The 26,678-nt window shown below is 37.3% G+C and overlaps 1 protein-coding gene across 7 annotated transcripts in view; it reads left to right on the top strand.

The window, feature by feature from the left end:
- Positions 1 to 26,678, top strand: part of Gria3 (glutamate ionotropic receptor AMPA type subunit 3) — a 280,239-nt gene that overhangs the window by 124,296 nt on the left and 129,265 nt on the right. For all 7 annotated transcript variants that reach the window (XM_058571555.1, XM_058571572.1, XM_058571563.1 and 4 more), the window contains one exon: positions 5,853 to 6,040. In XM_058571555.1, the coding sequence (XP_058427538.1) occupies positions 5,853 to 6,040 (188 nt within the window). The remainder of the gene's footprint in view (positions 1 to 5,852; positions 6,041 to 26,678) is intronic.

Genomic DNA, 26,678 nt, shown 5'->3' with positions numbered 1-26,678 from the left:
AAGGGTAGCACGTGAAGCATTCACCATTTTCATGGTACCTGAAGAAGGGCAGGGCATTAATAGAATTGGGCATACGACAAGGAAGTTGTGATGTGGGCGAAAAGAAAAGGCTGGAAATTGTGGTTATAGGCCTAATTGGAGTACTGAATAGACAAGGAATATCAGGGTCTTGTGTGGCAACAAAGAGAGATGAAAGAGCACACAAAGAGACGAGGTCTGTTTGCCAAGTTGCCAAGGGTCATCTTATAATGAGACTGATAAATTAGGCTGGACAGCACAATGTATTTGAAAGAGCATGAAATTGGAAGTGACAAGACTTGCTTATAGGGCCAGGATTAGGGGACACAATTGAGGCTATACTTATGCAACCCCGAGAAGGTGGCTTCTTAAATTTTGTGTCCTATGTGCTTCACTTGCCTCACCCTAGCTCTAGACTTGCCTGTTTAGGTTCTAGTCTAATTTCTGACTCTAAACTAGTTGTATGATTGTGAGCAAGTCATTTTCTCTCTCTAACCACCACCCACCAAACCCTAGCAGCTCTATTTTTATCTGAGATGTTGAGCTTCCATAAAAATTTCATTTGAAAAACAGATTTACACAGCTTTTAAAATTGTATCCTTCTCTGAGTCATCTGTACGAGTCCCTGTAGCCTCTAAGGCTGTGATTCTATGTCTGATAATTATAGTCCACAAGAGTTTTCATGGGCTAGTTTCAGCCCTTCTTTTTCAACCTGAAAATATTGAAAAGGCAGTTGCTAGAACAGGCCACTGGACAAATAAAGAATACACTCCGAGGTACATCAACTTGCCCCTCTAAAACATTTATAGAGGGTTAGTCAACCTTTTTGGGGCCTTGTGGCAAACCCTCTGAGAATCCCTGCTGGGCACAAATTGCTGTAAATGCTGACATTTCTGTGAAACTCATTCATCAATATCAGACCATGTCAGAAGTAGAGACACTGTGGCTCTGAGAAATCTGGTACATGCTCCTGAGTAAGAACAGGTGGTGGGCTGGGGATGTGGCTCAAGTGGTAGCGCGCTCGCCTGGCATGCGTGCGGCCCGGGTTTGATCCTCAGCACCACATACAAAGATGCTGTGTCTGCCAAAAACTAAAAATAAATAAATAAATAAATATTTAAAATTCTCACTCTCTCCTCTCTCTCTCTATTAAAAAAAAAGAACAGGTGGTGATAACCCCTACTAGAAGATGCAAACTAGAAAGAAGAAAATTCTCTTCAACTGTACTTCCTTAGATATATTCATTACCAACTCCCACATACCAATATTCTGTTTATTGTTCTGTGTTTTTTTTTCAGATCAAATACTAAATTGGTTCAGTGTGAAGTTGTTTTTCACTTTTTATATGTTGAAAAAAAATCCTGAACAATTGTAGATTTGAGAACATTTTGTATCTACTGCCATCCTTTTCATGAAATCAACTTAATGGTCACAGATCAAGTCCCCTGGGAGCAGGCTGTGAACTAGAGATACACATGCAAAAAGTTCACTGGGGAATATGCTTATTATTGATGTTTGTGACAGGGAGAGAAGGATGCAGGTTTGAGCAGGATATGGGCTATAGTACAGTCATAACAATTTCTCAGCCTTAGTCTTCGGGGAGCTCCAAAGCTTGGATGACCCTTTAGAGTTATCCCACTAAGGGTAAGGAGGTTGTGCCTTCAAACCCCGTTGCAACCAGTCATTGCACACAGACTGCCCTAAGAAGGACATAACCTTAATCTAGGTAGCTGTATTCCACCAAGAACTATCCCAAGAGCTGAAGGTGTAAGTGTCCTTTGGTGCTGGAAGAGGACCTGGGTGTACAGCACAGCATCTACTCCACTGCCTTTTACCAAGAGAGTATCCTTGTTTTCCCTGAATAGCCCAACAACCAGTCCAATAGAATTGGATTGCTTATAGCAGTTGTTCACACACAATTGTCTTCCTATTCCTCTATTTCATGCTTTTGTATTATTTTGGTTGAATGCAGATGACAATGCAGCATTTGCCCAGTTACCTATATGATAAATCCCATTCTTTAAAATGAAGAAGAAAAAGAAGGTGAACAGCATTAATGGTCTGGAATCAGGATGACAGGATTTGCTACTCAAATAAAAGCAGCTTTCAGTGTTGCAAAGTTGGGCATGTTAAAGCTCACACAGAGTGGATGACAATTCTGTGGCTGCTAAAACAGCAGGCTTATTTTTACAAAGCCAGAGCTTTGTTACAAACCTCACCTCTTACAAGTACCAGCACCTGCTTTTGCTCTGTCTCCCCAAGTCAGACCTTTTCTTTTTTCCCTCCCTCGAGCTCCTCTTTACTCTCTGGTCAGCAACAACAAGAATAGTCAACTACAATAAATTAAGTATGAAAACAAAAGCTTTGGTTGGATTGCTCAATGACATGTACTGAACCTAGGTAACCATTTCCCCCAGGGTTCTAGAGTGCAACAGCCACATGCTAAAGCAGACATAGAGAAACTCTGCATGTTAAAAAAACACTGCAGTGTTAAGCCATAGTTCTGACTTACTCTGAAAATGCAAGCAAAACTCATAGCTCAGGAGGCCCCTGACACACACTCTTTCAAACAAAACCAAAAAACGTGTGCTTTTTTTCTACTTATTTTTTGAATAGGTAATTCATTCACATGGTTTTAAAAAGAAAAGCATAAAAAGATCTAAAAAATCACTTCTTACTAAGAGGTCTCTTGGGCTGGGGATATGGCTCACTGGTAGAGCCCTTGATCAGCCTGTGTAAGGCGCTCAGTTCCATCCCCAGCATGGCAAAAAAGAAGGAAACTTTCATTTGTGGCAGTAAGCAGCACATAGAGAAGCAGTTGTTCCTTTGTCATCCATGTCCTTCAGGAACTTATGCTCTGAGAGGACAGCATGAGTTGTACTTTTTCATCTATATTGTTTTTGCACTTAATACTTGCTTCTTATAAAATAGACAAATAATATATAAACAAACGACAGTGAAAGTAGAAGTTCCTGGTAATTCTATATCTCAAATATAACTTCTGCCAACTCCTTCATATTTTTTTCTATACATACACAAACATATGGGGTTTTCTACAAAAAAAATGGAATTATAGTATAAATTATATTTTGCAGGTTTTTTTCATTACATGATACACATATATAGAGGAAATATTTCCTTGTTAGCATATTCATTAAACTGTCTTATAAACAGCAGCATAATATTCCATGTGTATGTACTATAAATGTATTTATCTGGCTTACTTTGCATTTTTAAATTTCTGTGATACAGTTTATCCATTGCTTATAATTTTTTACCTTGAATATAAATCTACTCATTTCTTGAGAAATTGATGAGACATCAATAAAGGAAGCTTTCATCAGGGGAAAGAAAATCATCCAGAAATGTCCACAGGTAGTAGAGTCCACCTGGTAAAAGGATATGCGGGTAGTGATAATAATGAGAGTATTGAACGAACGGATGAAACCATTTTCCAGATTTGAAAGAACATGAAAACAGGGAATAAATGGGGACTGGAATGGGGTGACAGATTAAAGAAAGGAACATAAAAACAGATTAGAATGGGATGAATCCTGACATATGAATGGTGAATTGTTACAAAGCAAAGGTTTTATGAGGAGAAATGATGTGTTTTATTTGAATTCAAGCTCAATAATAATTAACAATATAATTTGGTTCTTTGAAATTTTTAGCTATCCTAGGCTACTAAAATAACCAACATGACAGCAAACAACAATCCTATTGCATTCCTCTTGCTCTAGTCAGATCATATCTGAATTCTCAGGATCGACAAAATGTTGACAAATATCAATAGGAAAGAGACAGAACTGAGAGGAAGTTTGACATGTCATAGAAGTAATTGTTGAAGGATCAGGACATTTTTAACTTGAAGAAAGAAAGTTAAACAGAGACATGCTAACTGTCTTCAAAAATGTGAAGGACTGTCACATGGAAAATGGATTAAACTTGTTCCATATCATTCCAAATGGTGGTATAGGACAAATGAGTAGATTACAAAAATTTAGATTTTGACTCAACACATGAGTACCTGTATTTGGAAAAGGGCTTTTTTAACAGTTTACTTTAAATATACTGATGACTCTCTGTGTAATTTCCTTACCATTATTATTCAGCCAATACTTTGTTCATAAATAGTACAGAAGTAAAATTCAACCCAGTCCTTGCTGAATTTTTATAAATTCTTAATTGGTGAGATTCAAAATAATGAGGCCTTATTATACACTGCTTAAGAAAGCTTGTCAAATGTTTTAATCTCTTTCTTGCTATGTTTATTTCTTAATCCCGTGCCTTAGCCCACCATGTGCCCTCAACTCCCACTGAAGCAGAGAGCACATTGAAAACTCACATGAAAATGTAAATCTAAGAAATAAATATGCATGGTTGGTTTAAAAAGAGTAAGAATTAACATTTAAAGCAACGGTAATTTACTCTGATCTGTAATTTTGAGCTCCTGTGCTGAAATTGCTCATTTGGAAATTACCAAGTGCTTGGGTCTCATTTGTGATCTTCCTGCATACACCCAGCACACAAAGGAGTCATAATGACCAGCTGAGTCACTGCTGCCATTTCCCTGAAGCATGCTACCCAAATGTCAATACCATTTTCTATGGTACAGTGAGGACAATTCCACACTGTAGCCTGCTTACTACTACAGGATGAGCTCGAGACAGCATAGAGCTTGGAATGTGTTCAAAGGGTGACCCGATCTTCCTCCATTCTCTACTCCTCCTGTGGTCCACTTGGTATGCCACAGGTCATTTTGACTTTGTAAATTGTCCCTAATACCCACTCCCGTTAGTCATTACCTGAATATAATGCAAAACTATTGTGATTTATGGGAAGAAGGGAGGTGCTTTTGATAACAGCCCGATAAAGTGATGTCTTTACTTGATGAAATTATAGTCAGCTTATTGATTCATACCAGAAGCAAAAGTATAGGCATAATACAATATTAGAGATATGACTGCTCTAAAAGACCAGTACATAGAAAACCTTTGACTCACAAGTTAGATGTTCTGCTCATCCCAATTTCTCAAAGTGTAACTTCAAATAGGTTACCCAAAATTCATGATCCTTCAACAATGACTTCTATGACATGTCAAACTTTCTCTCTTTCTCTTTCAACATAGATGCAGGGTGTTAGTTGCTAATAGTTATCTGGTGTAAAATAACTAAAAAGGAACCAGTGATTCCTGGTAAATTTAATTGTGAAATAGGAAGAACTCATGAAGACTTGTCATGATTGAACTTTTTTGTAATGCTGTAATCAAGTATGATGTGTTTGTTATAGACTGTATTTGTCAGATTTTATGTGAGAGACATAATTTACTTGTTGAATAGTCACATCCATGTAAGGCAGAGCCATGTTATAATAAGGCTTTATCTCTACTAAAGTTATTTCCTATTCTGAAGATTGGAAATATGTGAAAGATAGAAAAAAAATGCTATGTGAAAGATAGAAAAAAATGAGCTTCAATTGCAATAGGAAAAATCATAGCCAGATATAAAGAAGAAGTTCTGTCATTCATTCCACAAATATTATAATGCACATCAATAAAAGCAATTAGGTCCTATAATTCATCTGTGATTTCTTAGGCAGAGACTTAATAAACATCTGGATTGGTGCCTACAAATTATAGGATCTTTTTTCCTTTAAAACAAAATGGAGGTGCCAACTGTCTGGAGGTTTGAGAGTAAGCTTGCTCTCCCCAGTGGATAAATTTCAAAGGGACCCAATGAACTATTAATAGAAACTCAGTAGAACCTTCAATACCTACAGAAATATTTTTAAAACAAAAAAAAATCATTGTAGCTCTTTCCCCTTCTTTCAGGATTTTCTATCCTACAAGCGATTATGGAAGCAGCAGTGCAAAACAACTGGCAAGTGACAGCAAGGTCCGTGGGAAACATAAAGGACATCCAAGAATTCAGGCGCATCATTGAAGAAATGGACAGAAGACAGGAAAAGCGATATTTGATTGACTGTGAAGTTGAAAGGATTAACACAATTTTGGAACAGGTACATTTGAGATTTATTCCACCTACCAGCCAACATGTTAAATCATCTTCCTGAAGCAGTCCCCATATCTTCTGATATATTAACTAGCCAACAGACTAAATTTGCCAACAGTTTTTGATAGTCTCTCTAATCCTTTTTCCTCCCCAGTGACTGTAGAAAAAAAAAGGAAAGAAAAGAAATCCAACCTGTTGAAAATTGCATACCATGATTAATCTAAATGTCTCTGCAATTTCATGCTACGTGTCATATAAACACACCCTTCCACACCTCTGTTTAATATACCTATTTCAAAGAAATTTCCTTCATTTCCTACACCTTCTTCCCAACATGGTACAGACAGGGGATTAGATAGGGCTGAACAGTAGGAGTTCTGTTTCTTATTGCTTGAATATACAATCTTCCTAGACTCTTCCAGAGATCACCAGCCATTCTTGACAAATATTGGTAGGCATACTATCAGGGCAATACTTACCGAGTTTTAACCATCTATATTTTTGCACATTATTCTTCTGTTGGGATATTGCAAGAAAGAGAATATGTGGGTGTATAATAGAAAAACACCTTATTTTATTTTTTTTTTACTTTTAGATGGACACAATATCTTTATGTTATTTATTTATTTTTATGTGGTGCTGAGGATTGAACCCAGGGCCTCACACATGTGAGGCGAGCGCTCTACTACTGACCCATAATGCCAGCCCCTGAAAAACATTTTTTAAAAGTAATATGGTATACAATGAAAGTGTTCATGGTTTTAAAAGTGTGAATAAAATAAAAGATAATTAGACTAGGGAAAAACACAATTCAATGGGTTAAAATGCATTCATTATCAAGCTTGAATATTTAAATTTAATATTCAAAAAATAGAAGAAATATTCTGCCCTAAGCCAGATGAATACTATGTTTAGGGTAAAGACTCAAATTGAAAACTAGTAAAATTTTGTTATATTCCTCAGAAGTCCCAATTTGTCAGTTACAAACAAAGTTCCCATGCCTCCTCCATAAACAAAACTATAAGAGAAATATTTACATTCTAATTTGATCCCAGTGTACCTGGATGCCAAAACAGCTTCAGAGATGTAAATTATAATGAGCAGTCATCTCCTGGGAGAACTACATTGTAGCAAATTAAATACTAATAATTTGTCATATAAGCCCCCATAAGAAAAGAATACCAAAAAAATAATAAGTAAGAAAAGGGAAGGGAAGGGAAAGGAAATGAAGGGAAAGAAGGGAGGGAGGGAAGGAGAGATGGAAGAAGAAGGAAGAAAAGAAATTGCTGATTCTGCATGATAGAAATACAAAGTTGCCCCCTTGTTAAGAATAGCATTACTTCTAGTGAATCATAGCTCATAGAAAATGTAGAGCATTAGCCTGGTTAAATCAAGTTTCCCAACATTCTCTTGAGCTTCACAAATGACCTGCCCTCCTCTGTCCCATCACCCTCCTCCATCACCAAAAAAAAAAAAAACACTTCCTTTGATTTTCTTAGATCTTGAAAATGAAGAATCAGGTCAGTGATTTTGGTGTATGTACTACATGCCCTCTAAAATTTTATACCAAAATAGCCTTTTAGTGGGTGACCTACTTAATAGCCCAAAGAGAGGAACATCTTCATGGTATTTTGTTTTCCTTCTTTTGTATTAGTAAGTTTGGATTCTTGAATATTTTATATTCTGTTAGTATTTAGGATTTTATAGGACCTTATGCTGGAGTCTGGGATTTTTCACCTCTATGCCATAGAAAAAGTGATAGGTAGAGCTCTGAATTCTCTATAACTAAAGTGTCTTGAACCCTTAAAAAATAAACTTTCTCTACATCACATGATTGGTTTAATTGTTTTAAAGAACATAAAATGCTATAGAAAAAATAATCATTATTGCTGTACATTTTAGGAAAAATAAATTGGCATTATTTTAAAATTCTGTTCTCTTTTCATATCACACTTCTCTGTATTCCTTTCTTCTATTTGCACATTCACAGTATCCCTCAAAATGCTTTTACACAATTTTATTCTTTTTCCTTCTTTCAAAAAATTGTCATAAAACTATCAACTGATGATTGCTTTCTCTGCCATCTAAGGAGTTCTCACTAGGCCATAAGTTCTATAAGGTAGGAACCCAGCTTATCTTGTTCTCTGTTATATATTCCATGCCCAATAAGGTACCTGGTACATAGTTAAGGATGGATGGATATTGGACAAGCACATTTCAGTAAGTCCCACTGAAATTTTGCCGTGTTTCCACCTAGAGTCAAAAAAGTACCTGCAGCCATGTGATGTGATTGTAAAAGTACACATTTTCAAAAGTTAAAAATGACAGCTCTCTGCTTAAACCTATTCCAATGAAATCATATATTTTCCATAATTTATTTCCTATATAAAATCAACTTCTCATTAAACAAATTATTTACATAACTTCAACTTGATATTTCTTTAGAAGAAAATATTTTAAATATTTAATAAGAGATATATCAATTTTCTTGTTAGTTTTTAATTATTTTCTGACAAACTTATAATTCATATACAGACCTTAATTAGAATGATAACATTTATAACTCAATCAGTATCAAATTCTCCCAAGTGTTTTCAACTTTCCTTGAGGTTATTTTCATGGAAGGAAGCTTCTACAGTCCCACATAAAATGATGCTTCATACTAGCTTCCAAAGTAAAATAGCCTATTATACCACTATAATATCATTCTCAATAGATCAGATTTTGGCATAAAGTTAATATTATACTCTACAGCCAATGGGTGTTAATGAAAATACTTAAATTTGTGCAGTTTTTCAAATATAAGCAGGTCTTCAACATAATGTTATATAGCATAATCTCTATATTTCATGATGTAAGTTCTTATTTTTCCTGTGAATGTTCAAACACTTATAAGGCAAATCAATATTCTTCTAACATTTCTCTCAAAGCTCTTTTTATAACTCTCTCAACTATTCATGTAGCAGTAAAGAAAAAGATTCAATTAGGTACTAATCTGCCTTTAATATCTATAATAGTTAATCTATAACTTAACATTTATAACAGCTCTAAGAATTAACAGAGAAAAGGATAGATCTAGAGACAGATGAAACCATAAAGGGTCGTTGGAGATCAGAGAATTTATAGAAACTATAGATCCTGAATCCAGAAATGAAAAGTACCTTCTATAACCCAGCATGGTGGTGCATGCCTGTAATCTTAGTGGCTCTGGAGGCTGAGGCAGGAGGATGCCAAGTTCAAAGCCAGCCTCAGCAACTTAGGGAGGCCCTAAGCAATTTAGCAAGACCCTGTCTCGAAATAAAAAAGGGTTGAAGATGTCACTCAGTGGTTATGCACCCCTGAGTTCAATCCCTGGTTCAAAAAAAAAGAAGAAGAAGAAGAAGGAAAAGAAATAGAGTACCTTCTATAGTATATTGTGCTCATGAAGCTCTCTCCACTGGTGGACAGCTGACTTCATTCAAAGACCAATCTAAACATTAGCTTTGGAAAAGGTCAGGAATAAATAGATTCTCTACCCCAGTTAAATATACCTATGGGCTGCTTTTGAAGATTAAGCCTCGTAAATGATATAGCTTCGTTGGACCTTTAATGTCTATTTAGAGAGGCAGCATAGCATAGCATGTCAGAGCATGGACTCTGGAGCCAATTTGCATGGATTCTGTCACTTATTAGCTGTGTGACCTGGGGCAATTTACTTGACTCTTAATGCCTCCATTTCCTCTTACTAAAATGGGAATGAAAACTGTATCTAGATGTGCTAATATATGCAAAGTATTTAGAAAGTTTCCTGAAACATTGTTTGTACAGTGCTTTGATACTAAAACAAAGTATTTTCACATAGATTATCTCATTTGAACCTCACTATGGGAGGCAGGCAGGGAAGATATGTTTATCATAAGAACACAGATGACAAATTGAGGCTTGGAGACATTTAGATGACTTGTCCAAATGTGGCTGCCTGCCAAATCCCTCTAAATTGCAGAGAAAGGACACAACTCAGGTCTTTTGACTCCTAGTACAGTGCTCATGCCCCTATACTGAACCACCTCCATCAATTCATAAGTTACTCATTAAATAAATATTCAGCCAAGGCCAAACCCTGTATTTGGCCTGCTCATCAGATTGTATCTTAAAACAGTTGCAAAGCAATTAGACATGATCCAAAGATGAGCAGCAAAAAAATGATTAAAGCATTAGAAAATAGGGCCTGCGAGGAAAAGCTAAATGAATTACGGTTGTTTATCCTGGTGAAAGAGAGCCATGAGGCAGTTTAATCACCTTCCTCAAGTATAAAGAGTTATCATAAAGAGGGCACTGAAGAACTGTTCTGCACACCTAAGGATAGTGCCAGAGCAAATGAGCTTAACTAGACTAGAGAGACAGTCAGCACTAGAAAGGACTCATTATAAAGGAGAGAGGAAACTGGAAGAAAGTAAAATCTTACCACTTAAGGTTCTATGAAGGCGAGGCCATATGAATTAGTAAAAAATCAGCTCTATAAGATTGTTTACAAGAATAGACAGAAATTCCAAAACAATTCTGCATGTTGACAAGTAAAGATCCTTATAGAAGACTTATTTTAATTAATAGAAAAGGAAAAAAACATCCCTTGGTGCCTATGTGAGAGTGATTTCTGGACCCCTCAGAGATACAAAAATCCATTGATACTTAAGTCCCTTTTATAAAATGGAATGATGCTTGTATACGACCTATTATGTCCTCTTGTGACATGATAAATTATTTCCATATTACTTATTATATCTAATATAATGCAAATGCTACATATATTGTTACGTGTTTTGTTTGGGGATTAATGATAAAGGAAAGGGCATATTTTTTAGCACAGACACATTTTTTACAAATATTTTTATCTTTGTTGAATCCATGGTTGCAGAATCAGAGGATACAGAGGGCCTATTGTACTTCCTAATTTGTCTATCCATTACATATTCAAAAGGTTGTCCCTTAAAGAGATTTAAACATTCCCCATTCAGCCTTTACCCATTTTTATTTTTTCCATAGATAATTCAGTGGGAAATCTCAAAATATCCTATGCCTGAATTGCAGCATGGGCTAAGTTGGGCCCAAACCAATGTTTCAAGTTCTACCCAGGAAAATTATAGAATGTATGGTTTCTCCTGGAGCTATTTGAAGCTAAATGTACCTTATCATGGATGATGTAAAAGTAGAGCTTCTTAAGGAAAGAATCCTGGAGCAGATCAGTCCCTTAGGTCCCTCTTATTGAGGAACCTTAGATATCCCTTCAAAGACAGTAGTTTTATGAAATGGAACACTCGAGTTAGAAAGTCAGGTTTCTAAAGATAACAATTTAAGCAAGATGAACACTATTACAGGCCCTTCTAGGATATAAACCTATATTACTAAGGAAATGGTGCTTACTTCAAAATCTCTCTAGCAATTGTGGTTCCAGAGCACTACTGCCTACAGCTAGACCTAGAATAGTGCAGCAAAAATGGTACAGCTACATGCCTGCTCCCTACCTCACCTCCTGCTCAGCTGATAGTGGTACTACACTGTTTCCCTCCCCTTTGTTGATTTCCATTTGTCCAAGCCCTTGTTCTCTGAGCCTTGCAGAGCATTAAGTTGACTTACCAATCCATAAAACAGTTTGGGTTAGCACTCTTAGAATATTTTCTTTGTGCTCCAGTTGAGTAATAGAATCTTGGGGATCAAATAGACATCACTTCAAATCCTAGCTCCCTCAATTGCATGACTGTTGTGTGATTTTTAGAAAGAGTGACTTTATTCCTTTGGGGCTCAATTTTTCTTTTTTCTTTCTTTCTTTCTTTTTCTTTTCTTTTTTTTTTGTAACAGGATTGAAATCAAGGATTGAATACTCAACCTCAGCCCTTTTTTATGTTTTACTTTCAGGGAGGGTCTCTCAGAGTTCCTTAGGGCCTCACTGAGTTGCTGAGGCTGGCTTTGAACTCGCAGTCCTTCTGCCTCTGCCTCTGCCTCCCAAACTATTGGGATTACAGGCATGCACCAGCACACCCAGCAATAGTCCCATATTAAAAGACTGTTTCACTACCTTTATTTCATGGGTGTTGTGAGAATCACATCAGATAATATGTGGAGAACATCTGGCACAGTGCTTGGCACCAGTAGGCATTACAATCTGGTAACCACAGCTATTTGCTCATGAATGGTGAGTTTCTGTGCACATTAAAATAAGTTATTTAAGGACTGTTGCTCAAGAATGGTGCTCTTATGGATTTTCCAAGATATCAGTTCAATATAAGGTCATATCATGAGCAGAAGTTTCACTAACATGAGTTTAGTACACTTGAAAACTAGTGTTTTTTTTTTCCTCCAGAGTAACATTGGGTAACATCTATTGATTAGCTCATGCAAGATTTGAGTATTATCTAGGTTTTTCAGCATCACCTAAAATAAAGGCACTAAAACATTGAGCCACATGTGCTAACTGTGCATTTTGAATAACAAATAGGTATTAAGTGCTTACTTTGTTCCAGATACTATTTTAAGCAGTGTGTCTGTGTGTGTGTGTCTGTGTATGTGTGTGCTTCACTGAGTTAAACCTCCTACTAGACCTTTAATGTAGATGGAAGTATTATTTCCATTTTATAGATGAGGAAATTGAGACTTGCAGATTAGACAGCTAATAATTGGTGAAGCTGGGGTTTTTAACCCAGAGAGTGTGACTCCAGGTGCTGTTTGTTAATCACTAATCAATTTTGCATCTGAGTTTTCAATCAGAGATGATTCAACCAGAAGTTGTAAGAGTTAAGAATCCTGATGAGGCCTGGAGTGGCTTTGTTTACACAACAAGCATTTCACAGGTATTTTCTCCACTTGATGAGGAGTTATATCCCATTAACACATGGAATTGAAAAAACGCCCTGTTTGGTGAAGAGTTCATTCATGACAAACAGGTTCATTTACTTACAGTACCAAAACAATCTGCTACAGAACAGGCATTACAAGAGTAGGCATCAATTGTGATGAGGACTTGCCCAGAGTGATCTGTACCCACAACTAGCAGGTACATCGACATGCATTTCTTATCAAGTAAAGAACTACAGTCTCTATTGCCTTACCAAAAACTTCCCTATATGTTGTCTATTTCCTTCTTCCCTTGCTAAGGAGTGATTTGAAAGTAACTGGCAATGTCTTACAGCTATAGCTGTCCTTTCCCCCACTGACCCCCAGAAAACAAAGCATAAAATAGGACTGGTTGTAAAGAAGCATAAACGCCTGTAGGAAATATATTTCAGGTGGGTACCTAAATTTTCTGGGTCACTACACTTGAACGGCAGTACTCCAAGGAACATGCTTCTCCCTCCCACCCAGCATCACCCTTGAGCTGGGGCCACTGCCTTGAATTCCATGCTTTGGAGGACTCTGGGTATCACAAACACTGGAACACAAAGATGTTTTCTTTATGTTTGGTATGAAGAAATTTTGAAAGATAAATAGCAGGTTGAGCATCAGAGGGAATAGTGGAAGAAAGGAAAGGGACACAAAAGCTATACTGGGCACCGTAGATCAGATCACACAGGCATATGAAGTCTGGCAGAGGGGACAGGGTAGGGACATAAAATGAGAAAATGACAATTGATGTCATAGGAAACAAGAGAAAAATGGCTAATTTTGTTTAAAATTAGGCTCCCCAAATCACCCAAAGAATAAGGTTTGGACAGGTAATTTTCTTCAGAGACTGTGTTCCCTTTCTCTATGCCACTTGAATGACATTTGGGAAGGCACAAAGTGTTGCCTGGCAAGGCCAAGTCAGGAAAATAAGCTTTAGGGAAGAGGAACTTAATAGCTTCCTGGAGAGCTTGAAAAATATGCCCCATCTCCGCTTTGGATGGGTCTAGTCACCAGGAGGTCTGAGCCCTGGGCCTACCTTCTACCCTGCCTTGCCCTGTCACAGCAGATTTATGTACTTCACAGGGAGTGGGACATGCTGTGGGGGATGCTTGAATTCATCAGGTTCTAGGTTTATTTTGGGATATGGTCTTGCATGGACTCCAGGGGATACACAAGTCAGGCCAAGGTATACCTTGTTTTAGGTCTTTTTAACATTTATAATATGGTTTGTGGCCCTCCACTTGTACTTCTCCTGTGGACTCCCAAAATGTTAGAGGTGAGCCTGCTCCTATTTACCCATATCTCTCATGGCCTAAAAACATAAATACCCCTTTCAAAATATCATGTTTATTCCTGGGGAGTAGGTTTCGCTTAACTTTCTAATCTTATTCAGAGTAAATATAACTTTTCTAATCACCCACAGTGGTATTTGTTATTGAGGCAGGGTAGAGGAAGATACTCTCTCACAGAAATGGAATCTTTTCCCATCTAATTTAAATGTTATTGAGAGTTGATCAACTATCTGGTATAACTGGGATAGAGAGTAATGTTTCCTTTGGAAGATTTATCCTATTTTTCTGATCTTTCAGGAGTGATTACAGACTACTCCCAGGAAATCTTCCTGATACCCATCTTTTGCTTTATTCCATGGACATTGCCTTTCACATTACCCAAAATATGAAAAAGAAGATAATCACAGGGCATGGTTAGGATAATTATAGGTCTGGAGAGGGATAGAGAAGTAAATTACTCAAATTTCTCCTCTTCTTTTCCATGCCAACAGCGCCACAGACCCTGAAGCCCTATGTCTAGTCAGATTCTTTTCAACACTAGAGATCTAAAGAAAGATTCTCTATTCTTAGAACTTCAAGGTTCTTCTAGAGGAATGGCTATAACCTGAGAGTTAAATATTCTTCTACCATCAGATATAAGTCATTCTATACTTCACACTTAACTCTGTGTCCTTCATGACATTCAAATTATACAGTGGGCTGGGAACTAGACCAGAGACAGTACAGCTACACTGAAGCCATCTTTTACCAAAATGGGATGCCATTTCTTTACCAGCCTGTGACGACCAGTAGCATTTATGCTTCTTTACAACCAGTCCTATTTTATGTTTCTTTTTCTGGGGGTCAGTGTGGGAAAGGACTGTCAGGCATTGCCAGTTACTGGTAGACTGGGTGGGAAGTCTTTCAGAATCTTCTAAAGACAGGTAGAAGATTTGGCAGATGTTACTTGGATTTCAAAGGGAAATTTCAAGTCATGTTTCTGTAATGGAAACAAGGGCAGTACAGAATGAGAATTCTTGGAGTGGATGAGTAACTGCCTAACTGCATAAGAAATCATTGTATATTCAGGAGGTAACTCATGAAGAAGAAAGGCAAAGGGGATTGAACTTCTAGAGTGGACATCAAAATTTACATGAAAAAAAAAAACTCACAAAAGGACTTAATTGCAGAGTGCTATATTAGTCACTATTGAGAAAAAACAAAGTTCTTTCTATTTTTTAATTTGTAATAGCCTTTGGCAATGTTAATTGAGTTGGAGAGAAGCTTCTTAAATAAAAATAATATAACAAAGATTAGAAAAATAATTGTAGTAGAATAAGAGGAATTAGAAAAGCATACAGCTTATTTTTGCATACGATTAAATTAATCACAAAATTTAAGGTTGAGGTGTTTCTTGTACCTATAATGTCTCTCCATCTTCTCCTAAGCCAATATGTAAAAGATACCTCATTCCTCTTTGCTTTCTTTGCTTCCCAATCTCCTATGGACAAGCTTTCAGATACAAATCAATTCAGAGCCTAATACACCTATTGCTCTTCTTTTGTCTGAGTGTCATACTAGGTTGTTCCCTTTCTTTCCCCACCTTTGACTATTCTAGGCTACTCTCTATAAGTTGGCTATCTCATTTACTCTTTTCAGGGACCTTTTTTGTTACCTGCCAATCATGGTGTCCAGTGATCTATATTTGTTAACCTAATGACATGGTGATTTGATGCAATTTGCTTAACATTATTGGACTACCTGAATAAATATTCTGAAGCACAAATGCCCCCTAAAACTACATAACAGTATTGTCAAAGCAAAACCTATGTTTGGATTTCCTAAAGATGCTCTCTGTAAACATGGCTTCTCTCAAGTCCAACCTAATGTTCTCTAGGCCTAAAGTGAATTGGACTCTGTACTTGCACTGTAGGTGACCTGGACACTCACTGGCAACCTTAAATAAACTTGTTCCCTAAAGTGCAGATATTTATCCTAGGAGTTAGCAGATGTCTGTATTCTATATTTAGGGATTTTTATCTTTGGCTTATTAAAAAAGATGGCCTGATTCTCTGGTCATACTTCACACTAGACTGGCTAGACTAGCTTTGTGAATATTTAGAAGCAAATCCCCTCTGGGAAAATAAAGAGAAAAAACTCATTCATGATCATTACTTTGAAACAGCAAGAATTTTATTTATCTCAGATGATAGAAGCTTTGGTCTCAAAAAGGAAATGTTCCTACTCAACCAACAGTTCCTCTTCACATCTTTAAAAACTTGTTGCTTCATTGTTTGCCTGAAAATTTCCTGTGAGCTTTGGAGATTTGTTTTAAAAATCAACACAAATTCAAATTAATTTCCATTAGGGAACTTCAGGGTTCCCTATGAGAACTTTTAAGGATTGAGAATCCCTGGGATGACTAAAAATACCCTGGGGTTTTAAGAAAGAGAGTATAGATGCCTTGAGCCAGTAGACCTGTGTTTTTGACCCAAGTTATATGATTTCAGATAGTCAGTATCTCTGCATCTCTATTTCATAAGCCTTAAAATGAATGTGCTGAATATGATGGTCCCTTTCAGTTCAAACAGGCCGTTATTCCCAGAGCTGTGAAAAGGGAGGTAGAAAATTCAATTCAAGAAATATTGAGGGGCTAGGGATATAGCTCAGTGGTAGAGCATGTGCTTAGCATATGTAAGGTCATGGGTGCAATCCCCAGCACTGCCAAAAAAAAAAAAAAAACGGGAAAATAAAAATTATTGATGGAATCCTGACCCATTTTACTGGGAAAATGGTGGGGGAAAAGAACATGTCTTCCCTACTAAAGAAGCTTACAACCTAGTAGGGGATAAAGCAGCACGATAATTCTGGAAGGCAGAATATGATAAGTATCAAAAAAGTGTGCGAATTAACTTTCCTGCTTTCTCAGATTGCCAGGCTAGTGACCATCATTAAATGTATTTTGCTGACTGAGACTCTTAAAAGACTCAACATCAGTGAGCTTTACTGAGACTGGGAGACAGAGATGATGGGGAGATTGAAATAATATGCCCTATGGCCAGGACACAACCAGGAATTTTATCACTTACCTCTATCCCTAGAGTACAGAAAAACAAATGCCCCTTCCCTCACCAAATGAGTTTCTAGATGATCAAAGCTGTGCCACAAATGTATGTATGAATATCATATCCACCCTTTTGGAAAATGCTTAAGGAAAATCCCCATTAATTATGGGCTTCTGATAGCTAGATTCAGATTAACTGAGATTTGTTTGTTCCTCATAAGTCTATCATAAGTTCCTCATTATATCCATATCAACTAATACACTCCTACTTATATGTCCTTTGCGTTCAGCAACATATAGTAGATTACAGTAAAAATCTATTAAATTAAGTCCTTCTCCTACACCTCTTAGCATCAGGATTTTAATATTAAGGCTTATATTTTATGCCAAAGTTATAAACATTATATTCCAAAATTATAAAATTATGAATCAATTTAAGTAGAACAATAAAACAATTAACTGCCTTTAGCTAATTCCATCATGTAAGTCAAGTAAGATCTCAGATTCATTCATTTTAAAAAAATGGAAAGAAAGAAAACATTGCCAAATATTGCTATTTTATCTCTCTACAAGCAATGCATATATACTTTAGTTTGCATAGAAGGAAATCACCTTGATACAACTTTCTATGGGTGGCTTACCCTGTGAACACCCCAGTTAAGCCTTTGCAGGCACTGAAAAGTTGACAAAGTCCTATGGGTTAGAATTAGTGGCTTATAAAAATTAAGAATTCTTTAAATCACCATTCAGATTTATCAAGAAATTTTCCTAGATTAAGAGCAATGAAAATATAGCAATTAATTGCTTTGTCATACAGCTGTATGATTATAAGAGTCCTATCCTAGGTTCTAACAGATGTTATAACAGACAGTTTCATGAGGGCTGCAAGAACCACCAATTACAACAGCAACTTAAAAGCTTGTTATTGTTCAAGCTCACATTGCTGCAGGACCTTAATGTTTAAAATGATTTTGACCTATGGGTTCCCCTACAGAGAAACTCTATGAGAATACAAAATAAAAGCAAAATTTAAAAAAATATATATATGTGGACTCAACTTCTTTACCACACTAGAACTGAAGGGTAAAGTCCATTGATAAATCCATGCAAAGGTCTAAATTTTTTTTTTTTAATTTTTTATTGTTGGCTGTTCAAAACATTACATAGTTCTTGATATATCATATTTCACAATTTGATTCAAGTGGGTTATGAGCTCCCATTTTTACTCCATATACAGATTGCAGAATCACATCAGTTACACATCCATTGATTTACATATTGCCATACTAGTGTCTGTTGTATTCTGCTGCCTTTCCTATCCTCTACTATCCCCCCTCCCCTCCCCTCCCCTCCCCTCCCCTCCCCTCTTCTCTCTCTGCTCCCTCTACTGACATTCGTTTGTCCCCCTTATATTATTTTTCCCCTTCCCCTCACTTCCTCTTGTATGTACTTTTGTATAACTCTGAGGGTCTCCTTCCATTTCCATGCATTTTCCCTTCTCTCTCCCTTTCCCTCCCACCTCTCATCCCTGTTTAATGTTAATCTTCTTCTCATGCTCTTCGACCCTACTCTGTTCTTAGTTACTCTCCTTATATCAAAGAAGACATTTGGCATTTGTTTTTTAGGGATTGGCTAGCTTCACTTAGCATAATCTGCTCTAATGCCATCCATTTCCCTGTAAATTCTATGATTTTGCCATTTTTTAATGCAGAGTAATACTCCATTGTGTATAAATGCCACATTTTTTTTTTATCCATTCATCCATTGAAGGACATCTAGGTTGGTTCCACAGTCTAGCTATTGTGAATTGTGCTGCTATGAACATCGATGTAGCAGTGTCCCTGTAGCATGCTCTTTTTAGGTCTTTAGGGAATAGACCGAGAAGGGGAATAGCTGGGTCAAATGGTGGCTCCATTCCCAGCTTTCCAAGAAATCTCCATACTGCTTTCCAAATTGGCTGCACCAATTTGCAGTCCCACCAGCAATGTACAAGTGTACCAAAGGTCTAAATTTTGATAAGACTGAATATGGGAAATAACCCTGGACCACTTTGATGGCACTGTTATCAGCCAACCACCTGGCCCTTCCAATCAAATTGATCCCATCAATTGGTTCAGCTTTTCTTCAGTCCAGATATGACAGGCTTAAACTTTCTTTGCCCAAAGTTCATGATAAGTTGAAAAGTGAGAGGCACCATTCAATGGGTCAGGGCCAGGGTTTGAGGAGGTAATTACAATTAGTGTCATGTCACTCAGGGTAGAGTTTAAGTGGAAGAAATTCATAAGCAGACACCATCATTCTATCTCCAACTGATTTTTAAAAATATTTTTAGTTGTAAATGGACACAATATCTTTATTTTATTTATTTTTATGTGGTGCTGAGGGTCGAATACAGTGCCTCACACATGCCAAGCAGGTACTCTACCACTGAGCTACAGCCCCAGGACCTGCTCCAACTGATTCTTAAACATAGCTATCAAATATCCTCCCAAATATGCACATTCTACCACTATTCTACTCTGAAAATATAGCAACTGGGCAAGTATCTTATGAATCCCATTCTAGGCCAAAGACTAGAAATCTGGCCGAGTTCTTCTTCAAGATCAATGTGTGACCTTGTATAGTCACCTCACCTTTCATCATCTTAGCAACTTTACCCAGAAAATATTTTAAAAATCCTTTCATACCTTACTAGATGTTAGCATGAATCAGACAATTTGTCAAAGGCATTCTAAGATCCTCAGAGAGGGAAAGTCTACCAATACTAGGCTGGAATCACAATACCTCATTTCTTTAGGAAGAAAAAAAAATGAATGAGGAAAAGAACATGTGTGGTCACTGAGCCTGACAACTCAGAAAGAATTGAAGCTCTTTCTATAACCTGAGGCAGGTCTGAAGAGAGGGGGACTAACCTGGCAGAGTTAGAGAAGAGTTCAGTGAAGCACCTTCACCCAACCTGTGAAAGAGCATAGGAATGCTCCCAGGACATAAGAAGCCTTCCTGCTTGTCTTTGACAGTAAGATGCTTCTGTGTCATGGTCATCATAAAGGTTTAGGAGTGTGGGTGCCACCAAGAGAGTAGCAAGTGATTTGATTTCATAATGGTTTTGTAGACTGAACATGTCTATAGTGGGGTTAACTGGTCATCAAAAAGGGTATTGTAGTGCTTGCCTCACATGCACAAGGCCCTGGGTTCGATCCCCAGCACCACAAAAAAAGGTACCATATTCAAACGTAAGTGGTTTAGCTTAAATTATTTTATGCATTTAATTATATCTATAGTGGAACACCTCTAAATACCTGGACTATTTTTGAGGATCAGGGCAGGAATGTTTGGGTCTCTTTCAAAGTTCAGCATTGGCAAAAAATTGGCCTGCCAATTTTAAGAATGGGGACACACAAAAAGGATAAGTAGGGAACTGATTTGCAAATAAGAATTTGGAGGTGACATTAATAGCCACACACCCTTTCAGAGGCAAATAAGATAAAATAACCAAAAGAGAATACAACTGCAGTAATAACTGTGTCTTGGATTAAGAAAAGAGATCCAGGGACATTGAAGCACTGCAGTAGGCAGTCAAAGAGGGTACTATAGAAAGCTTCTTAGTGGCTACTTTTGAGTACCTTGCTATCACTGCTATCTCTTCAACAACTCTGAGAGTCCTTTGCACTTTTTTTGACCTATTTTCAGACTACTGCTGGTGCTTAACTTGAGCACCTTCTACTCAATAAATTGCTCCTCCTTCTCTCTTCCCTAACCAATATAAAATCAATTATTGCTTGACAGACTGCTTTCTTGCCATTTTCCCAAAGGTGCAAAGGAAAGAAACATGTATTATTTTTACACACATTAACTTAATTTCAGTCTCTCCCACTCAAGCACAGCACAATGATTCAAACTCTGACCCAAACCCCTTTGCCATTTGGTGTCCATGGCAACCACCACCAAGCTACTCTGGAACAGCTGCAGGGAGTAGCAGGAAAGTGTACCTCCCAACAGAGCCATTAACTTTTCTGCATTGGCCACATCAATAACAAGTGGCAGCAGGCCCATCTCTGAATCCTCAGGCATTTTCATTCATCAGAGAAAGAATGTTGTTCAATTCTCCTTTCCAAAGACTGAGAGTTAGGTGTTGGATACTCCTCACACCCAATTTATTGAATAGAACACCGAGTGTGCATTACTGGAATTAAATATGACAGTTTTTACTTGAGTAAACTTCATGATGGAATGCTGCCCCAGTGACTCCATTTGCTAAGCTAAAGCCAATGAGCCCTCCCAAAAGACAATACACATGAAATCCTACCCTCTTTCGCTGATTGGTCCTTACTACTAAATGACCTGCAAATCATATCCATGTCAAGAATTCATGCATGATATTCTTCTGCCTTCAAGTATATTTTTTAAAGAAAAAGCAATATTAATAGTGTTACAGGTCCTGAAATATTTGTGAATCAATAGGAAATGGTATGGTTTCTCCAAATATGGAGAAAAACAATTCAACCTGCAAACTTCCACATGAGTTCCATATTATTTGTGTTGCTCAGAGCTTACCTGAAAAGTTGTGAGATGGCAGTGAGTTTCCCTTTACTGTATTCCAGAGGAAGAGACAGTTGGTTCATTGGAATGGTTCTGTCTTCCATCCCATTACAACAGAGCCCAACATATTCAACAGAAACTCTTGGCATAAAGAGGTCCAGCTCAGACTCAGTTCTTCATGGTAAATGAAAGGACCTATTATTCAAGTGTCCTCTTCATAGAATCTATATAGTAGGAATAATATGTGAAGTGGGAGAAACCAGTGAACAGCTTTATCTTCTTAACTTCATGATAAAAAGGAACCAGAAGGCCATTATGCACAATCCTTTCCAGTAGAACTGCTGAAAAGTAAAGAGATGTTTTCAAGCTCTTATTGAAAGCAAGCAACATTCGTATTCATGCTGCCTATCTTTGGATAGGAACTATTAATAAGTTTAAAGAAAAAGAAAAAAAGCAAATAAGACTTGGTTTCAACCCTCAAAGAGCTCATGTTTTAGTAGGGAAGTATCCTAATAAACAGATGATCATGGTCTAGAGTAATAAGTGCATTGAACACAAAAGAAAAAGCATAACTCAGAGCCTGATTCAGAGATCCAAGAGGACTTTCTCCTTGTGATTCATTGTACTGAGTCCACAAGAACCCACCAAAATTCATCTGGTTTGGTTGAAGGAGATAGGAATTGATATTGCCTATGAATGACAATTACCACTTACTTGTGAGTGTGAATGTTGATAAGCAGCATCACATGGGAAATTGACACTGTTTCATAACAGAATGGTAGAAACCCAATGCCAATAAGAAAATGGGCTATACTGGCCAGAACCCAATTTGACCTGTCATTATAACCTTCAAGAGTATCATTTCCCATCCTTCTTCCCTGTTTCTGGAGTCTTCTTCCTTCTCATTGTCCATAAACATTTCTTGACTATCTGCCTGTAGGAAATTATCTTGAAATTTTATATATCTATATCTGAGGCCGTGTCCTTGAGGATTGATAGGGTATTTGTGATGGCAGGACACGTGTCTAAGTTGGGGAAGTAATTACTAGGCTGGGGGAAAGGTGAAAGGTAGAGGCCATATAGGGATGCATGGGAAGAAATGATCACTAAAAAGCTGAACTGGAACACAGGATTCATGAGAGCAGGTTTTTTTGGGTTTTGTTCACTGCCATGTTCACAGCATCTAAATTGTCTTGGAACTTTTATAAGTATTCAAAAATATTTGTTAAATAATTAATCTTTTTTAACTTTTAAAAGGAGGAATTCCTAATATTTATCATATGGAGAATAATTCCCAGTCCTATGTGGATTGCACATTGGAGCTTTTACCCGTAGTGTGCAATAGGCACTCCCTAGGGAGACAAAGAAATGGCTACTCAGCCTATGACTTAAACCTTTACAAAATCCTAGCAAAGAATTTTGTGTTCTCTGCTTCTCCCTGTCACAGATGGGCATTTCCCAGTGATAAAGGGTAATGTGGATCCAGGGCTTTTTCTTTATTTGCTCATTATGACCTCAAGCTCTTTTCAGCAAAGTCACAGCCCTTAGATTGCAACGCCATTGTGGGAAATACAAATCCCATTATTTGCTTGACTCGTCTAACAAGGCAGAACACAGATTCTGATTTAAAAGTAAGCTCCTTTAATGAGTTTTGGTTAGGGTTGAAGGATAAACAGTTGTGATTATTGTCAGTAGGCATAGGTTGTAAAGCTCTGTTTTAGATGCTTATATTCCATTAAAGGGGATTCAAACGAGCGTCAGAAAACAATTCTGTTTAAAAAGTGGAATCAGAAAAGCAGTTTCAAATGTACTCATTTTGTGCATCTCTAAATGGTCAGTCTTGGTCTTCCAAAGTATTGTACTAGGTTATGAATTTTTTGCTTATTTTATTTTTACCATTCTATAAATTCTTTCATATTACTTTTGGCTTCCAGGGCTTGGGAATATATAGTTGATTAGAATGTATCAGAACACTAAAGGAAAGCCCAAGCATTCACATAAAAAATCAGTGGGAACAAAAAATCAGTGTCCTGCTCTCACTGTGGCTTACTCTCACCTCATGGTACCACACAGTGCTGTGCCAGCATGTAATTTCCAGTTAAAGATTTATATTAACATGCATGGAAAAGGATCTGGTTTCATAATAAAAATGCTAAATTTGTATATTCTCTGGCTTCCTCTCAAAGCCCACAGGGCCAAAATTATTTTCAATTCTATGGATGCACCTCCAAAGGAATTAAAATGTCATATGCCACCACACAGAAATGGTGTTGAGCATATTACCCATTCTGATCCTTTCATCTTTCCAGTGGTTCAGAAGATAACATGTTTATGGCAGAGCCTAAGGAAAAAGTTTAAAAGGCCACACCTAGAGTAGATGTATAGTCTAAAAAACTATCATTAGGAAGCTTTCTAGTAAAGAAAGAATAAATACTGCCTTGTAGAGCTTTCCATATTTTTCATAAAATTTTTTCACGAAGTACCTCCTCTGACACTCTGAGGGGGGTGGGAATAATAGTGTTTTTTCATTACATAGATTTTAAATAGATATGTTAACTAACCTACCTAAGATCATATGATGAAGAGTGCTGAATTCTAATCCTTATTTTCTAAAAAGCTAGACCCCATTTTATGTACCACATGTAAATTTGTCAATCAGCAATGGAGCTCTTGTTATACAACATTAATTATGTTCTGCCCCAGTCAGCTATCCCACTTTTCAAAGGTGTGGCTAATAACCTCTACTTTGGGCCTGGGCATTTCTCCTTTCCCCTTCCCAACTCTGTTTCCTGAAAGAACAATTAAGATTCATCTGGGACTAATTATAACCATTCTTGAATTTGAACTTGTAGCCATTATTCAATCGAGGTCACCTATTTTAAATTAACTTGCCTGGTCAGAACACAGGTTTGGTTATCTTCAGAGCACAGTGCAGAGAGGCACTGGCTCACTCAGACTTTTAATTAACTAGCTAAATAACCCACACTGTGACAAGCTGCCTATGATTTGATGGAGTCATTCATTTGCATTCAGACAAGGATCAAAATACATTGTCAGAACTTCAGGGACTGAGTCCTAGAAACCTTCACACAGTCTCTTGTTCAAGGCTGTGAGCCACTTCCCTTTGGTTCCCTCTAATTATTTTTCCTGTGCTTTTGTTCTGATTATCCAACATTCATCACAAGTGCAGCTTGTGATTAAACAATGACAACTCATGTCATATGCTGATAGGGAATTGGAAATTGGAGTCATGATCATATGAACCATGCACAAAGTTTTGTGAAATAATTAGGGGAAACCAAAGGGAGATTCCCAGGATGCTCAGCAATAAAGGAGAATTTCCAAAGATTCAAGCCACAACTGCTCTCTACTTATGTAATAATACATAATAATGGTAGGTACTCCATCTTCATTGAATTGAATTCATGGTTGGAGCTGGTAATCCCGCAATAATGACAGTTCTTATCATCACTTATATTATTATTATTATTATTATTATTATTATTATTATTATTATTATTATTATTGCTAACACTTAATGACTGGGCTTTTGAGTCAATCAAATCTGATTTTGACTTCAGGCTTCATCACTTTCTGCCTGTGAAGCCTAAGTAAAGTTACCAAACTTCTCTGTGCCTCAATTCCTTAACCTGTAAGATAAAAATTAATAATGGGGCCTTCCTTACAAGGTTGTGGTGAGCCAGGTGCAGTGGCACACACCTGTAATCCCAGTGGCTTGGGAGGCTGAGGCAGGAGGATCATGAGTTCAAAGCCAGCCTCAGCAAAAGTGAGGTGCTAAGCAATTCAGTGAGACCCTGTCTCTAAATAAAATACAAAATAGGGTTGGGGATGTGGTTCAGTGGTTGATTGCCCCTGAAGTCAATCTCTGGTACCTGCTCCCCCCCCAAAAAAAAGGAGGTGGGGAGACTTCAATGAAATAAAGCTCATTTTAAAAAATTATTTAATGCAGTGCCTCATATACAATAGAATTCAATAAATGTTAGCTTATGCTGGTCTTCTGCTATACTCCAACACCAGGACCCTGTGAAGGGCATCTTCACATATGGGATCCTGTTTTCCTTTCTCCTTGGCAGCAACAGTTACCTTCATCATTCAAGAGCCAGTCTACAAGATTCCCCCTTCTTCTCCAGATGAAAGCATTCCCCAGTTCATCCTCCTACATCTGACCTGTTCAGTGCTCACCCCTTTAATATACTTTTATTTATTTTATATTATTTTAAAAGGCACCATCTTGTAATGTTTCCTATGAAATCTGGACTTTTCTCTAGGGTATACTATCCCATAAGCCTTGCAGGATAGAAGCATTTATTGAGCTTTACCTCGGTGGCACCTACTGGACTATACATGCTGTGGTGTACACAGGATGAGTCAAGAAATAGGAATTAGAGAAAGGAAAGAAGCATTGATTACATCCCTTATGTTGCAGGCCTTACATTGACCCTAATAGTAGATTATGTCTACTTTAAAATATGGAAACTGGGGTTTGGACAAGTAAAATGACTTGTCTGAGTTCATCTCAGCTAGGAGGGTCTGATCAGTCTGACACCAGAGTCTCTTTCAACACCATTAAGCTTTACTGCCCAATTCATGGTTTTGATTTGTTTTATCAATTGCAGTGATACATATCAAGGCAATATATAAACTGTCAAGTGCTATATATGTGACATAAAGATTATTGAGTATAGCAAATGCCATCGATGAACCACCCATATCCCCTTAGCACTAGCTTTTTCTGTAAATGCCAATGGCATCCTATTATAAACTTGTTCTTTTCCACTTAAAGACTTCATCTCATTGTGAAGGCAAGACAAGTCAGAAGTGTAGTGGGAGAATTCCTGACAGCAGCTATCAGCCAAGGGGAAATGGCAGCTGAGAGTCAAATATCCCAGTTTTCT

This window comes from Marmota monax, unplaced genomic scaffold (assembly GCF_021218885.2).
Source record: "Marmota monax isolate L192 unplaced genomic scaffold, Marmota_monax_Labrador192_F-V1.1 WCK01_AAM20220418_F8-fsc00054, whole genome shotgun sequence".
Lineage (NCBI taxonomy): Eukaryota > Metazoa > Chordata > Mammalia > Rodentia > Sciuridae > Marmota > Marmota monax.
The sequence above is the reverse complement of the archived record's forward strand: the minus strand, read 5'-3'. Positions and strand labels throughout refer to the sequence as shown.